Source organism: Colias eurytheme, chromosome 24 (assembly GCF_061535395.1).
Source record: "Colias eurytheme isolate Ceu_HAF_F1 chromosome 24, ilColEury1 Martin Lab GWU primary, whole genome shotgun sequence".
Taxonomy (NCBI): domain Eukaryota; kingdom Metazoa; phylum Arthropoda; class Insecta; order Lepidoptera; family Pieridae; genus Colias; species Colias eurytheme.
The window spans coordinates 4,379,886-4,395,782 of NC_143003.1; the positions used below are offsets into that span (position 1 = coordinate 4,379,886).

Consider the following 15,897-nt stretch of genomic DNA (forward strand, 5'->3'; position numbering starts at 1 on the left):
ATAATGGTAAAACTTTGGTTTATGATTGGTTAAACTTTTTCAGTTAATCGAAACTAGGGTTTTGGTGGTATAAATGAGGTATTTGAAGGCGCTAACGAATCACGTCTCCAATATACTTCAGTTTGAAACTAAATGTGTATCAGTTTATGAAACGCCTGTACAAGGTGTCTCACCATCGGTATACATGTTCAATGGAACTTATAGTTTTTATTAGAAAAACAATACAATCAGTATAAATCAAATCGGTAATAAAATGACGTAAAAATTGTATTTTTACATCTCTAGCGGGGTCGGCATATACCAGTCCGCTAAATGTAACGTAAGCGTGTTTGCGGCTGCCAAATGTATAGCATAATATATCTAACAGCTTGTATACATATTCCCCAACGGAACATCCAGTATACATGTTCCCCAAGGGAACAGCCTGTATACATGTTCCCCAACGGAACATCCCGTATACATGTTCCCCAACGGAACATCCCGTATACATGTTCCCCAACGGAACATCCCGTATACATGTTCCCCAACGGAACATCCCGTATACATGTTCCCCAACGGAACATCCCGTATACATGTTCCCCAACGGAACATCCAGTATACATGTTCCCCAAGGGAACAGCCTGTATACATGTTCCCCAACGGAACATCCCGTATACATGTTCCCCAACGGAACATCCCGTATACATGTTCCCCAACGGAACATCCCGTATACATGTTCCCCAACGGAACATCCCGTATACATGTTCCCCAACGGAACATCCCGTATACATGTTCCCCAACGGAACATCCCGTATACATGTTCCCCAACGGAACATCCCGTATACATGTTCCCCAACGGAACATCCCGTATACATGTTCCCCCACGGAGCATCCCGGACACATGACTCCCGCTTACCGAGTGTGAGCGTAGCGTTCCCCTCGTTGATGTCAGCGCCGGCGATGCCGACGAGCGAGAAGCCGAGCGCCCGCCCGAGCTCCACCGCGTAGTTGCAGTTCTCCAGCCGCTCCATGAACTTGCGCAGCTTCGAGAACTGACGGTGTACCTGCAATAGGGCATATTTGGGTTATTTACACAGAAAAAAGACGGGTTGCACTCCGGGAGTGCCGGCAGAAGTGAAAACTTGATTATTAACGTTGAGCATGTTTGATATTTTGGAATGGTATCCGTCTTACGCTTTTTCGATCAGGTCACGTGTCCTGACGCGAGTTTAAGATTTTATACCCATTACAGAAAAAGTGCTCAACGCCGCTAAGAAGTTTTCACTTCGATAAAATATAAATAAATAGAATTCTGTCGTATAGTTTTAAAAAATGTCGCAAGCAAGCTTATTTTACCATATATCATGAATATATTCGTACCTTCTTCCAATTAACAATGCCGGGTTTAATAATATCATATAGTTGGAAGATAACAAGTCCATCTGTAAGGTCTGAGTACAGCCAGTTCACGTGCGGTGCCACGCCCATTGAGTTCATCCAGTTACGGTATGCTGGAAAAAGAAGATAATTGTGTAAATGTATTTAAATATATTTTGGTTTTAAGTCAAATTGTGTGTAATAATATTTCAAATATCGACAAGCAGCGACACTCCTCTCCCCACGCAGTTGCGCCTATACAGTATGCACATGTTAGAGGTGTATACCATAAAAAGGCCATCTTTAGTATTCTGTTTATATATATCAGAATACTATAGTTTCATAATATTGAGTTATCTCATCTTAAAGTTAAACAAAAATAAATATCTTAACGTCACATCACACATGGTGTATTTTCATATATTTTTTGAACTAGCTGCGCTTCGCGATTTCACCCGCGTGGCTCCGCTCCTGTTGGTCTTAGCGTAATTATATTTAGCCTTCCTCGATATGGGCTTTCTAACACCGAAAGATTTGAATGAATGAATGAATAAATGAATGAATGAATGAATGAAAATACTTTATTTGCACCAAAAGCAAGGAAAACAATACGAAAAAACACATACAAACAAACACGTACAAAAAGGCGGCCTTATCGCTAAAGCAGCGATCTCTTCCAGGCAACCTTTAGTCGAGGATCATGAGAATTACGTTTTATGATGAGGTTGATGGTGCAGAACACAAAAAACATTAAATAAATAAATAAATAAACATAGTATACATATACATACATACGGATATTATAAAGATAAAAAGTAAATATTTAGTTGCTTTTTAAACTCATTCAATGACCCTGCCCTTCTGATCTTATCGGGCAAACTGTTCCACAGCCTGATAGCACGGACCGTAAAGGAACAGTCATAGAAATTAGATCTATGAATAGGAACATGTAGTAGGAGTTTATTACAGGATCGCGGGGAACGGGTGGTGGAGTTCAGGAACTGGAAATTACTTTTAAGGTAGGAAGGCGTATTTGGACAGAAAAGGATGCAGTACAATAGGTTTAGGATATGAGCATTCCGGCGGAGTCTGATAGGGAGCCACTTGAGCCTTGTGCGGTATTCACTAATGTGATCATATTTGCGCAGACCAAAAACAAATCTCACACAGAAGTTCTGGAGACGCTCAAGACTATCAAGTTGGAATTCAAGGAGGTCAGGATAGGAAACATCTGCATAATCAAAGAGGGATAGGAGAAGGGACTGAGCAAGAACAATTTTAGTGGGAATAGGCAGAAAGTTCCTAAGTCGTCTGAGAGAACCAGCTGCTGCAAACACTTTTTTCCTAAGTTCTTTAAGCTGATTTGTCCACGATAATGTTTCATCGATAAAAACACCAAGACTCTTAACAGTGGAACTGTAAGGAATGTCGGTGTTATTTATGCAAACATTAGGTAAAGAGGACCTATCAATTTTAGAAATAAGCGACTGACTTCCAATAATAATTACCTGCGATTTCTTCGGATTAATACATAGACCATGGTCGCGGCTCCAATTACTAATAGTCCGTAAATCATCATTCGTGAGTGCAACTTTCCTACTTAGGTCCTCAAGTGATGAATGGCAATAAATTTGCAAATCGTCCGCGTACATATGGTAGAGACTGGATATACCCGAAGTGATGGAGTTGATAAATAAGGAGAACAGGAGAGGAGAGAGCACACTACCCTGAGGAACGCCAGAAGTAACATCAGACCAGGATGAGTAACACTCGTCCAGTAGAATGCGCTGCCGGCGGCCCTCGAGATAGCTGCTAAACCAATTAATCACTGCCGGAGACATGTTGAAAGAAACGCGTAGCAAGCTCAACAACACATCGTGATCAACTGTGTTAAATGCGTTACTAAAATCAAGTAGTGTAAGTATTGTGAGCTGCCGTTTGTCCATACTCAATCTAATATCGTCTGTGATCTTGACTAACGCAGTGGCCGTACTATGACCTGGACGGAAACCGGACTGGAAGGGGTTGAGAAGGTTGTTTTTATTGAGGAATCTTGAGAGTTGCTGCTGCACTAATCGCTCAAAGACTTTTGAAAGGAAAGGTAATATGGATATAGGACGAAAATCGGAGAGAGTAGAAGGGCACTTGGACTTAGGGAGAGGGATAATATTTGCACTTTTCCACGAGTGTGGAAAAGTACATGAAGATATGGAAAAATTGAGGATATCAGTTATAACAGGAGTAATCAGGTCGAGGATGGGAATGATCATATTACGACCAATGCAATCAACACCTACAGCCTTAGAAGAGATGGACAAAATGTTCTTCTTAACATCGGCGACAGAGAATTGGCTAAAAGTGAAAGGGGAAAAGGAGGGAGTTGATTTAGATGACAAAGAATCAAGTGTGTTACGTTTACAGACAGGATCAAATACAAGGGAAGGTGAGGAGAAGTGTTTATTAAGGTCATTAATAGAAATGCCATTGGGAATTTCGGTTTTACAGGAAGATTTACCAACTCCAAGGGACTTCAGAAATTTCCAGACTCTGGCCGAATCTCCGTTCTGTACAGATTCGTGTATGTACCGTTTTTGAGCGTCTCTGCACATAGTGTTGCAGCGATTACGTATTTTCTTGAATTCTTCACGATGCTGATCACAATTTTTTTGTTTTAGTTTGCTTTTAGCTTTCGCCTTGCAGTTCATAATTTCCCTAAGGCTATCAGTTAGCCAAGGCGCTGGAAGATGCTTCAGCTTAATGGGACGCAAAGGTGCGTGTTTGTCATATTGTATAATGAATGAATTGAATAAATTTACCTTATCTTCAATCGATTCAGCAGTTGAGAGTGAAGACCAATCTATATTAGCTGCATCGTGTAGTAGACGATCTGTATCTATTCCACTAAAATTGCGTTGCATGATGACTTTAGGTTTAATTTTAGGAGGACGGATTTTATAGGAGAGGAAAATTAAATCATGATACGAAAAGGCGTCTGCCGAGCATTGGCCGTGTTTATGTACATGATTTAGAGAGGAAACTAGGATCAGATCAAGGAGCGAAGGAGTGCAATCAGGAAAGAAGTGCGTAGGACCAAGAGGAAGTAAGGATAGATTGTAGGAGTCAATAATTGAAGTTAACTTATTAGCTCTATGATCATTTTTTAACAAACATGTATTGAAATCCCCCATTATGATGACATGGTCATATAGTGGCGAGACACGGTCAAGGATTTCATCAAAGGAGGGAAAGAAGTCGACGCTAGACTATAAAAAACACCTAACAGGATTTTGGTATGGGAGAGAGTGACTTCAAGAAGGAGATGCTCTGCTTCATTACATGGTGGGGGCTGGGAAGAGGAACTTACAATGGAGAAAGGAATATGAGCGCGTAGATAAATAGCCACACCACCACCCCCTTTACCAGTTCGATCGTTACGAAGCAGGTGGAATCCGGGAAGCGAGAAGGAAGATGAGGGGAGGCAGGGTTTTAGCCAGGACTCAGATATAAGGATGGCATGGACGGTTTTCGAATCAAAGGATGCAAGGAGGTCGGGATAGTGAGCCGGAATGCTCTGGGCATTTATATGGACCACGTTGAACTTATTGGAGGAATCAGAGAAATGAGAGGATAAGGAAACGGGGAGAGGAGTGTAATCCGTGCTAACGAAACTGTTATTACTGGAATTGCATGATAAAAAGCTGTTATCAGTTAATGAGTCATTAGAGTCGGACATTATCAGAGTTAAAATTAAGTCGATAGATTGAGAAGCAACTTTGAGCGTTATATGAAGAGATTATAGAAATGAACCAATAAATAAATAGCTATAAGTTTGTATATAATTATGACGATAGTAGGGGTAATAAATAAATAAATATTTTTATATATGTATATATAAACTAGTACTTTAAAACCAAAAAAATAAAAAATAAAAAAGATAAATAATAAAAACTATTATCAAAATAAAATGTAATTCCATAATACCTGGACCACCAGCTGTGGAGAGAGAAAAATACAAAATTAAAACTATATTACTCCAACTTACAAAGAACTGTACCCAAAAGAATGGCATCTATTACATACTAAACTTACTCATGTTTAAAGAAAAAAAAATATTAATAAGCTGTCAAGTATGTACGACAAGTGACAGATGTCAAGTAAACAAAGTATCAACAAGTACATAATATTGATAATATTTTAAGCTATAATAACTACAGTCTACACAACGGATCTATGGATAAGCAAACAATCAAAATATGAACAATGTAAAATTGATATTTAGATAAACTTCGTGAAACGAAATAAAAGTTTCAAATTATAGACGAAAAAAAGGGTAAATTACTAAAAATATCACATTTATAATAGGTAAAGTAACCAATTTACAATAAAAATAAGTAGTTAATTGATTTAAAAACAAGTAAAAATAAGATTTAAGATCTAAAAACACCACAATAAATATATGAATGTGAAAGATGTTATATTCACTATTTGTATACTACTACAATATTACATTTATTATAGGTAAAGTAACCGTTGTACAATAAAAGTAGTTACTTAACTCAGATTTAAAAACATGTAAATATAAGACTTAAGAACTAAAAACTATCATATAAGTGTGAAAGATGTTATATTCACTATATACTACTAAAGATATCACGTTTATTATAGGTAAAAGTAACCGTTAAACAATAAAAATAAGTAGTTACTTAACTGATTTAAAAACATGTAAATATAACATTGAAGATCTAAAAACACCAAAAGCAATCATAAAGTGTGAAAGATGTTATATTCACTATATACTAGCAAAGGATACACAATATTATATTTATAAACTAGTGCTAAAAAACAACAAAAATATGTTACTTGGCTTTAGGAATCCTTTTAGTTCTACATGTTAACTTGGGATCCTTGTTGCTTTGAACATTAGTAATAGTAGAAGCAGATTCAGTCGCAGAAGATATGGCATTCAATTCAGAAAGAGACTCCACACGATGACGTTTACCATCCAGAGCAAGAACAAAAACATAGCCGTTCCTCGTCCAGCAGTTTGAGACTCCAAACTTAGAGCGGGCTGCTTGGAATGTTTCATGTCTGCTTGGTGTTAAAAATTCTGAGATGGTCACACCAGAGCCCTTTAGGCCACTCTTGGAGAACCAAATATTATCTCTGAGTGACATATTCCGGAACTTAGCAACAATTGGTCTTGGTTTATCATTTATTACTTTACCGAGTCTGTGACAGCGGGATAAGGCATCAGCGTCCAAACCAGGAACATCTAGCTTTTTGGATATAACATCGACCATAGTTGTAGTTACATTTTCTTTTTGGGTTTTCGGCACACCATGAATTAATAGGATTTTCCTTCTACTACGCAACTCTTGATGTTCATATAGTTTAGTGAGCACTTGGACCTGACATTGTAAGCTTTCTAATGATGATAAAACCAGCGTGCGGAAAGCATCAAATTCACTTGCCAATCTAGAAGTAGGACTTACAGAAGCTGGATGTGAGGAGGCAGTGTTGTGTAAATCCTTTTGGAATTCAGCCATCCTGTTGTTAAAATCACTTGTCATCTTCTCTATAGATTGTTTGAGTGAGTCCATGTTCACTTCACACTTGTTATGTATACTTGTTGTTAGAGAGTTAATATAGAATAAAATTATAAAGGACTTTGTGCTGGTAGACACAGGTAAGATTTAGAACATTGTAATTTGTTGAAAAAGCAAGAAAATAAATTAAAATCAAAATATTTATAAGGAGCGAAATAACAACGTGTTGTGTTTTACACATCTACCCGCGAAAAAAAAAAAAAAAAAAAAAAAAAAAAAAAGACGATTTTCTAAATCGAACAAGTAGTTTCTGTGATTAGCGCGATCAAACAAACAAACGCTTTATAATATTAGTATAAATTTACAAAGATATGATATGAGTGACATAGCGCAAATTAACGTAAGCGTTGTGTTGATTTAGTTGGTACTATTTAAGTAAGTTTAAGATATAAAAATTAATTTGTCCTTACCTATAATTGGTGGATACATCCTTAACATTTATATATTTCTAGATTTAAGCTCGCAAGATTTGTATGTATTTACTGTTGGTTTGGCTTAATAAATAAATAAATAAATGTTGTGTGGTTTTATGAAACCACGGTAAAAGTGAAACTTAGGCACAAAATTATCGTATTTGTACGATAATTATCGTACGTTTCGACCGTCACGCGACATGCGCTACACAGACCAAAAAGTTTGAGACGATGTAATAAAAGTTTCACTTTAAAAAGCATAATATATACTCACTTTTCTCTTCCCTGGTCTCATCTAGCTGGTGATACGCGTCAGAATCCGTGTCATTCCTCTGCAGGCCAGGGTGCTGATTGAACAGATTGGCCACAAACGCCAAGTTAAGCTTGTACACTCCGTTAACAACGTCCGCGGGTGCTACGAACGCGCGGCAACGGAGCTTGGCCGCTTGTTGGAGCATCACTTCTGCACGACGGAGGAGGTCAGTTTCCTGTTAATATAGCAAAAAAATATATTTGTGGAACGATTTAATACATGCTTAATCTCTATCACTATACATAATATTATATAAAAAGTAGAATATTCAACAAAAAGGTCGTTACAATATCGTATTCATTGAAAAATGTTTCGTATTGGTTAAGATGGTTGTTAATTATCTCAATAGATGGCGCGCGGTGTGTCCCTTAGACATAGTAAACTGAAAGAATTATATAAAAAGTCTTCCGCTGCGTATGTCAGATTATTATTATCGTTTCATAATGTTGGTTAAACATAAGAATCAAATCCCAAAACAAGTTTCCCTTCTAGAGTGACATTCTTATTCACAAAACTTTAATCAAATACGGAACTTATCAACTTTTAATGATTATATAGATTACTTATTACTATTACGACGAAGTTTTCAAATTATGATACCAGTGAATTGCAGCTGACGACCTACATACATCCTACTGGTAATTTTTGCAGCGGCGAACAACAGCACACGGCAGATGGTAGATCAGCCAGGGAGTAAGATCGAAGTGACCATTTCACTAAAACTGCTCAAACCTTACCCGTAGAGCGTCCAAAGTGACTCCCGCATCATCAGGCGCGATCTGCTTCAGCAGGTACGAGTAGATCTCGGAGTCAGCCACGTCCTGCTGGAAGTTGGTGCAGCGGCGAGTGATGCCGGCACACTGCAGCTGGTGGTTCACCCAGCGGAGCAGGATCGCTTCTGGAGATAGGGCCAGCAGGTCTTCGATGCGTTCCTGGAATTGTTCATGTTTTAGAATTTGGATTTGACATTATATATATCTGATTTATATTTAACTTGATTGTAGAAATTGAAAGCATGTTGCAAAATTAATAGAAAAAACTAGGTTATAACTTCATATTACTGAGCATATTATTGTGTTATTGTAGTAGTGCAGTATAAAAATATTTTCCACTGCCTAAATTATATCATACTTTATATATAATATGACATACTAAAAAGCTGTTACATGTTACATTTAACTAAAGTTTCCTCATAACTACCCATATTATAAATAATAATAAAAATATTGACGTTATCTCACCTGATCATTGAGCAGTTCCGTGAGACCGGGACAGTGTTCAAGCGTGATCTGGTTGAACAGACCGATGCGGATGATCTGCCACAAGAGACCAAGCACCAAGTGGGGTTTGCCTGAAAAATACAATTAATAGTAAATTGGACTACATTATAAAATCTGAAGTTTGATACTTTTTATGCGAATTTACTATGCGTACAATTCTTTTGAAAATGACATGATTTTTATTTTAAAACACCTTTTTATGATTTATCTAAAAACATACCCCAATATAATTAAAATCTTTATATAATTTCGATTTCGATATTGCAGCCAATAGCCTGCGAGGACACTAGCGCCAGCGTGAGGTTCTCGTGCTTGGTGTAAAGCGTCAGATTCTTCTGTTTATCGCTCTAAATAATATGCTATGGATCACTTAGTTCCACATAGATAGTTACTTACCTTTGGCCAGATCGTGTGCGTCGATATTAACGATATTGCAGCCAATAGCCTGCGAGGACACTAACGCCAGCGTGAGGTTCTCGTGCTTGGTGTATAGCGTCAGATTCTTCTTGTTTATAGCACGCTCGTCGATCGTGTCTGGGCACGAGTGGTTTATTACTTTGCTAGAAATTGAATGGAATAATAAGTTAGAGAAAATACAATTAAATTATTAGCTCGATTAATGTAAACAATTCTTAAAATGACATGTGTCTTTTGTATGTTCAGTTAGTGTGAAACAAAAAGTTGTAAATGCAAACATTTGTCATGCTAAGCTTCTCAAAACTAACGATAACAATGATTCTAGCTATTAGTTCCTGAGATTTTCTACTTTGCATGAACAATTAAACAGATATTTCAGATTTATAATATTAGTATAGATAAATAAAGTGACAATAATTTGGTATGTTATTATGTATCCCTGACACACTAAATGGTACAAGACAGAGTATTTTCCTTAAGATTATTATTCCAATATTTATTGTTATTGCTTATTCATTCGTTATTATAAAATAATCAATGGTTACTAAGTTGCATATTTGTATAGAATACAAGAGTGTCATGATTTTACATACGCATTCTACATTATCCTTATATTCTTACTACCCTACTAATATTATAAATGCTTGTGTTTGTTTGTTCGTCTGTCTTTCAAGTCGCAACAAAACTCATTTATGGCATGATATTTGCGTCTTTAGATGGAGTAACATAATCTATACTAATATTATAAAGCTGAAGATTTTGTTTGTTTGTTTGTTTGAACGCGCTTATATCGGGAACTACTGATCCGATTTGAAAAATTATTTCGGTGTTAGATAGCTCATTTATCGAGGATGGCTATAGGCTATATATCATCACGCTACGATCAACAGGAGAGGAGCCACGGGGGTGAAACCGCGCGGAGCAGCTAGTATATTATATGCTCCATATTTTATAGCATTGAAACATTTCATTCCCTTGGGAATTTATTTTAACAACGAACTGCAGTTACGGGCTACTATTACTTTACAACTTTAGTACTGCTTACTGATTAAACTCAAACTCAAACATTTATTTATTCAATTAGACTTCTGCGAGAAGCACTTTTGAAACGTCAATACATATTTTTAACATTTACCACCGATTCGGAAAGCAGTATCTATGGAGAAGAACCGGCAAGAAACTCCATAATTGCTCTTTTAAATCATTTTTTTGCACGCCTCATAAGCGAAGCGTTGAGGTGGGTACTACTGTCACTTCGCGCAAAACATCTGATTTTTCAAACTTAAAATGTCTTTATGTATCTATCATACATTGCACTTGTAACATAATACATACACACACATATTAAGAAAAAACACTATTTTTAACGTTCATGATATTTTTGATGTCATTTTTGTTATTTAAACTAGTTAAAAAACAGTTTAAAAAAGTTCTGTCTTGGACGTCCGTGTGTCTGTATGTGCGGATCCTTTTTCTTGTTAACACGATAGCGACCGAAATACTTTACTAATCGAGTCTTTTTTTTTCTCTTACGCTTGAGTATGCTCAGGAATAGAACCCTTTCATTTTTCAGGGTCTGATTCGATGTGGTTTAATTGTTATTAAATAAACAAAAATAATAATTAATAAATATTTATTAAAAAAAAATTATGAGGCGTGCACTTTTGGATTTTCCAAATTATTTTTAATTTATCTTCCATATAATTCCTTAATGCTGTAATAGGCTCTCTGAACTAATACTTTTTTTACATAATTTTTAAATTTAGCACTACTAAACTCTTTAATACTATGAGGAATTCTGTTGTAAAGAGTATACCTTGACCCATAAATGAATTTTTAACTTTAGCTAACCGGCAAACTGGCATTTCAATTTTATTTCATTAAATCTACTAACCATAAAATTAATCCATCCTTAAGCTTTTCATACAGTTGCTTGCCCTCAGGGTCGATCGGCAGCAGATGCTTGAGGTCCGGATCGTGTTCGAGATTACTGTTAATCCAGCCAGAGAAGGCCATTTGTTCCTCGAGTCGCACTGAGTGGGTTGTGCCTGGAATTTTGTCAAGTTATCATTTAATATGGCAATTTTTAATATAATATGATTTGATATCGACCACTAACTTTCCGTTGATCGAGAAAAAATGGGAAGTTTAAAAAGGCATAATTTATTTAAAAAAAAATTCAGTAGCTATCTTCCAATCTACTTGTGCATTAGGTATTTCTCATATTCCTTGAATATAATACTACTAAGTCATAAAAAATATTTATACTTATAAAAAATAGCAGTTAGCATATGTATGTAATTCATTAATTTAAATATTGTACATATTCCATACTTTCTTTTCAATGTAATTAACCAGTGCTTGAATTCTACTTTAAGGGTATATTAATTTAATCCAAGTTTACACTAAAATACTAAATATTAACATACCATCACTAGACGCTTCGCTCATGCCGCCCAAATGCTCCAAATTCTCCTTTTTGCTGACTGCCTGTTTGAATGTGCTCGAGACCTGAGAACAATATATTTCTTGTATAAACCTACTGGATATTTAAAATTCATCCTCTATAAATAAAACTATTCATTGTATAAGTAGGTACTAAAATTTAACCGTTCCATCATTTTTAAACGACAAAACATTTCATTTTAAAGCGTAGAGACCATCAAAATCCCAACGAGTGTTGGACCAAGGTAACTATAGTGAGCTTTTGTTCAAAATTTAGCTTACGGCTGTTTGGCGTTTAAAAGATACAAAATTGCGTCCCACGCTATACGTGCAACATTAAAACACCTTTGAACACAAGCTGTTTTGTCCATTTCTCTTTTACGAAAATACTGTCTGAATTCTCATAAAACGCTTCTATTAGCTTCGGTATATTTGTATGTAACAGACTTACTGATTTTGACCAGCTTTATAGGAACAGATTTAATTCAAACTTATCAAGGATCGGTGACAATACAATAATTTCATGAGTTTAAGGTTGTTTTTAAGTTTTTTAACTACATATTTATTATTTATAGGCTACTTTGTATAAATCGGATTAGACTCACTAAAAGCCATGTAAAGTAGAATTAACAGTAATCTTCAACAGTTTACAATGAGCTTGCGTGCAGTAATCATTTTAACTGCTTGTACACACGTTGTACGCTCTAATCTGCATCTTGAGTAGTTAATTTTATGAAAGTACCTTTTAAAAAACTTGTATATAATAATGATACGTTATTGCGATCCACGGGGACGGTTTTAGCTTTATTTTTATCGTCATGTATTGAAATGAACGGATGTAGATAAAAGTGATTACTGACTTTAATAGAGCTTTTAGAGATTAATTCTTTCTAAACAACTAAAATAATATTTAAAAAAAAAATACTTTTATAATAGCTATTTAAGTAACACTAGATTTGGGTGTTACAACCCTAGTTTTGAAAATATAAAAAGTTAAAATCCATCTTTAAAAATAACTCTGAATAACTATATTTATTTATATTACCCACATTATAAGCATAATACTGTATTCAAACCAATGACCTACTCTAGATAATTTTTTGCACGATATGAAAAATATTGAAACACTTTGATAATTAAAATTTTCCATCAATTCATTACTTTGACCTATAATGAACTTTACATAATACAATAATATTGACTTTACAGGCTTCTTATTGACACAGCATCAATAAAATGCATTAGACTACTTAACAAGAGTTAGCGGCTTAAATATCATCAATTACTTATGTTAACACGATGGAATTATTGAACGAACCATCTATTAAGGTCATAAAAATATATCGAATCACATTTTCTTTGGAAGAGAAACTATTTTAAGCGCGTTGAGAGTAAAATTTCAAGGTCGCGTCTCGGCAATACCATCACGTCATGTAGTAAGGCGACGATTTTGGTATCTTTGAATCTTACCAAAGAAGTTCACTTCTGACACGTGATTCTTTTTGTTTTTGATAGGAAATTGTTTTAATATGGTCCAGTTTTAAAATCGGGAGTGGTATCCTCCCTTCCCAGAACTTTTTTTTAGAATAGAATACAATTATAAAGGATTATCTACTTCTCTATACATATACCCATAGTATATTACAAGATGTATAAGATAATTCGTAGTCTTTATCGTGCTTGCCATAAAAATAAGCCCGCCAAGGACCCTTAGACACGATGCGGCAAGGTCAAATGCGTTGTTATGTTTTCCTGCGCTCGTGAGTGCACTTAAGGCGTTACCCGGCAATTTCGACTATGTTCAACCTCTATAAAGTCTGGTACAACATAAAGCACAATACCGAAAAAAATATATAAAATAGGATGGTCTTTGATCTTTAATTGCTCGCGAGGAATTTTTTCCAAAGTTAATAGATTTCTAGAAAAAAAATGTGCCGTGGTCATCGATTTTTCCGCAAATACTCTATAAAATTCGTAACCTGCTGACTTAGAGCTCTGAAAATTTTATCTATACAAATATTATAAAGAGGAAAGGTTTGATTTTTTGTTTGTTTGTTTGTATGAATTGAATAGGCTCCGAAACTACTTGGCAGATTTGAAAAATTCTTTCACTGTTGGAAAGCTACATCATTTCTGAGTGACATAGGCTAGGTTTTATCCCGGAAATCCCACGGGAACGGGAACTATGCGGGTTTTTTTTTTAAAACGCGGGCGAAGCCGCAGGCGGAATGCTAGTGTTTAATAAATTATCAGTTACACAACAGTCCCTGACGAGGATTTTTTGTTTCACTGATTGGTATCTTTTTAAATACAAAATGCGAGGAAAAAAGAAGGTGCAGCGGGAGAGGTTTGAGATCCGTCAAGTATGGTCAAGGTTATTAGCGCATGTATAAGCCTTAATGAGAAAGAGTGTGAAATACTTGGAGAAAATTGAAGTTTTCATAAACGAACAATAACACTCAATTCATTTGCAATGCCATTTCCAAAAAAATCGTACATGTGACTATGTATTTGTTTTGTTTAGAATCTCGATAAAATGAAAAACACAAAGTTAATGGAGAAACGGACACCGTAGGCAGTTTCTTCATCAATTAGTGCCAAATGTCCCCTACGGATGTTGTGTTAAGCTTATCTGTCAGTTAAAATGTTAAAAAATCTATGAAAATTTACTTCAATCTACTAACTATCCTCCAGCGGATTGAACAGCCCTTTAGCTAAAAATTCAATGTAACTATATTCATACCTGTTGTGCCTTAAGATTAGCGCAAAGCTCCTCAAACTCCGTGAGTGTCATGCCATTTTTCCTTGCGTCTCCGTTCACGTTCCCGTTGACGCCCCGGCCGTGCTTCGAGCCGCTGTCGTAGTATTCTTCTATCATGCAGCGCACCTGGAATTTAAGTTTTTATTGATTGTATTGTGTCTAGACAGTTTTTAGGCACGCCAATTTGCGTAGGTATAGAGCTTCTTATGTCACGGACGAATTCCAACCAAACCCGCGCAATGGTACATGGCTGTTATGTATATGTTGCGGGAAATTTGATAAGTCCGGGCACTATTAATAATGGCCGGTCTGTATTCATAATACCCTACACTATTGCGCTATGTGATCAAAATAGCACATGCTATTTTGATCACAATTGCAGCAATGGCTGGTCAAAGTGATAAATTAATCTTTTTGCCCTTCTATCTTGGGCCTTATTAATAATGGCCGGTCCATATTCATAAAGCCCAGTTAATCACGTCGCCCGTAACATGTCTTTTATTTTCCCACAAAAAAGCCGATCTCCCGAGTCTTTAAAGTTTAAATACAAACAATCAATCGCTCTATGATACAGGTGAAAAATATAGATACATGGATCGTCAGGCGAATGAAATTAGGTCCATAGTATATTATACCATCTTATATGTAATAGGATCGCATTGAAAATATGAAAATGAGAGGTCTACCAAATGTCTTAATGAAGACAAACCACTACCTAGTATCTAATCTGTGCCACTACGGGCTCTATCTCTTATTAAACTAAAATTAAACCCACCCAAAGCTTTCAAAATTCACTATCCATTTCAAAACAAAGTACGTGGTTGTTACAAAAATGAAGTTAATCCCGCAAGCGAGGCACATACATATTAATCCGATCATAGGCTTTACCCTTCTTATATTACGCTACTTTCCGTGTACAATGTACGCCCTACATGCATCGAATCGATTTAAGGCTTACAAGCGAATATAAATAGCTGCAGATATTATCAAGATCTAGTACATTCCACAGATAACATACATTATGTAGAATATGCGGGTATTTTAATATTCTCTAGTGTTTTTCATTGAACGCAAAATACACAGGGTGGAAATTTTCTAGAAGTGTATTTTAATATTTATTTTATCTAAGTATACCAAAGGAGAGTTAACATATTTCATGTTGTGATGTTTGTCGGGCGTGTTGTCGCATAAATAAACTAATTCCAAGTAACTAACTGCTTGCCCCGGCTTCGCTCGTGATGTAGCAAGATAGCTATGTTGTTGCTTGAAAGATGAAACTATTAAGAATATTTTAAGTAAGTTTTCG

At 35.9% G+C, this 15,897-nt stretch overlaps 2 protein-coding genes across 2 annotated transcripts in view; both read right to left on the bottom strand.

The window, feature by feature from the left end:
• Positions 1–15,897, bottom strand: part of Fim (plastin-2 fimbrin) — a 70,969-nt gene that overhangs the window by 6,017 nt on the left and 49,055 nt on the right. The window contains exons 3-11 of the mRNA XM_090115727.1: positions 14,574–14,717; positions 11,815–11,896; positions 11,280–11,433; positions 9,365–9,528; positions 8,930–9,039; positions 8,426–8,620; positions 7,650–7,863; positions 1,360–1,490; positions 896–1,043 (exon numbers count right to left, since the gene is read on the bottom strand). Coding sequence (XP_089971853.1) covers positions 896–1,043; positions 1,360–1,490; positions 7,650–7,863; positions 8,426–8,620; positions 8,930–9,039; positions 9,365–9,528; positions 11,280–11,433; positions 11,815–11,896; positions 14,574–14,717 — 1,342 coding nt within the window. The remainder of the gene's footprint in view (positions 1–895; positions 1,044–1,359; positions 1,491–7,649; positions 7,864–8,425; positions 8,621–8,929; positions 9,040–9,364; positions 9,529–11,279; positions 11,434–11,814; positions 11,897–14,573; positions 14,718–15,897) is intronic.
• Positions 6,147–6,956, bottom strand: LOC149897944 (uncharacterized). The gene has a single exon (XM_090115700.1). The coding sequence runs from the start codon at positions 6,954–6,956 to the stop codon at positions 6,213–6,215; it is 744 nt and encodes a 247-aa protein (XP_089971826.1). The 3' UTR covers positions 6,147–6,212.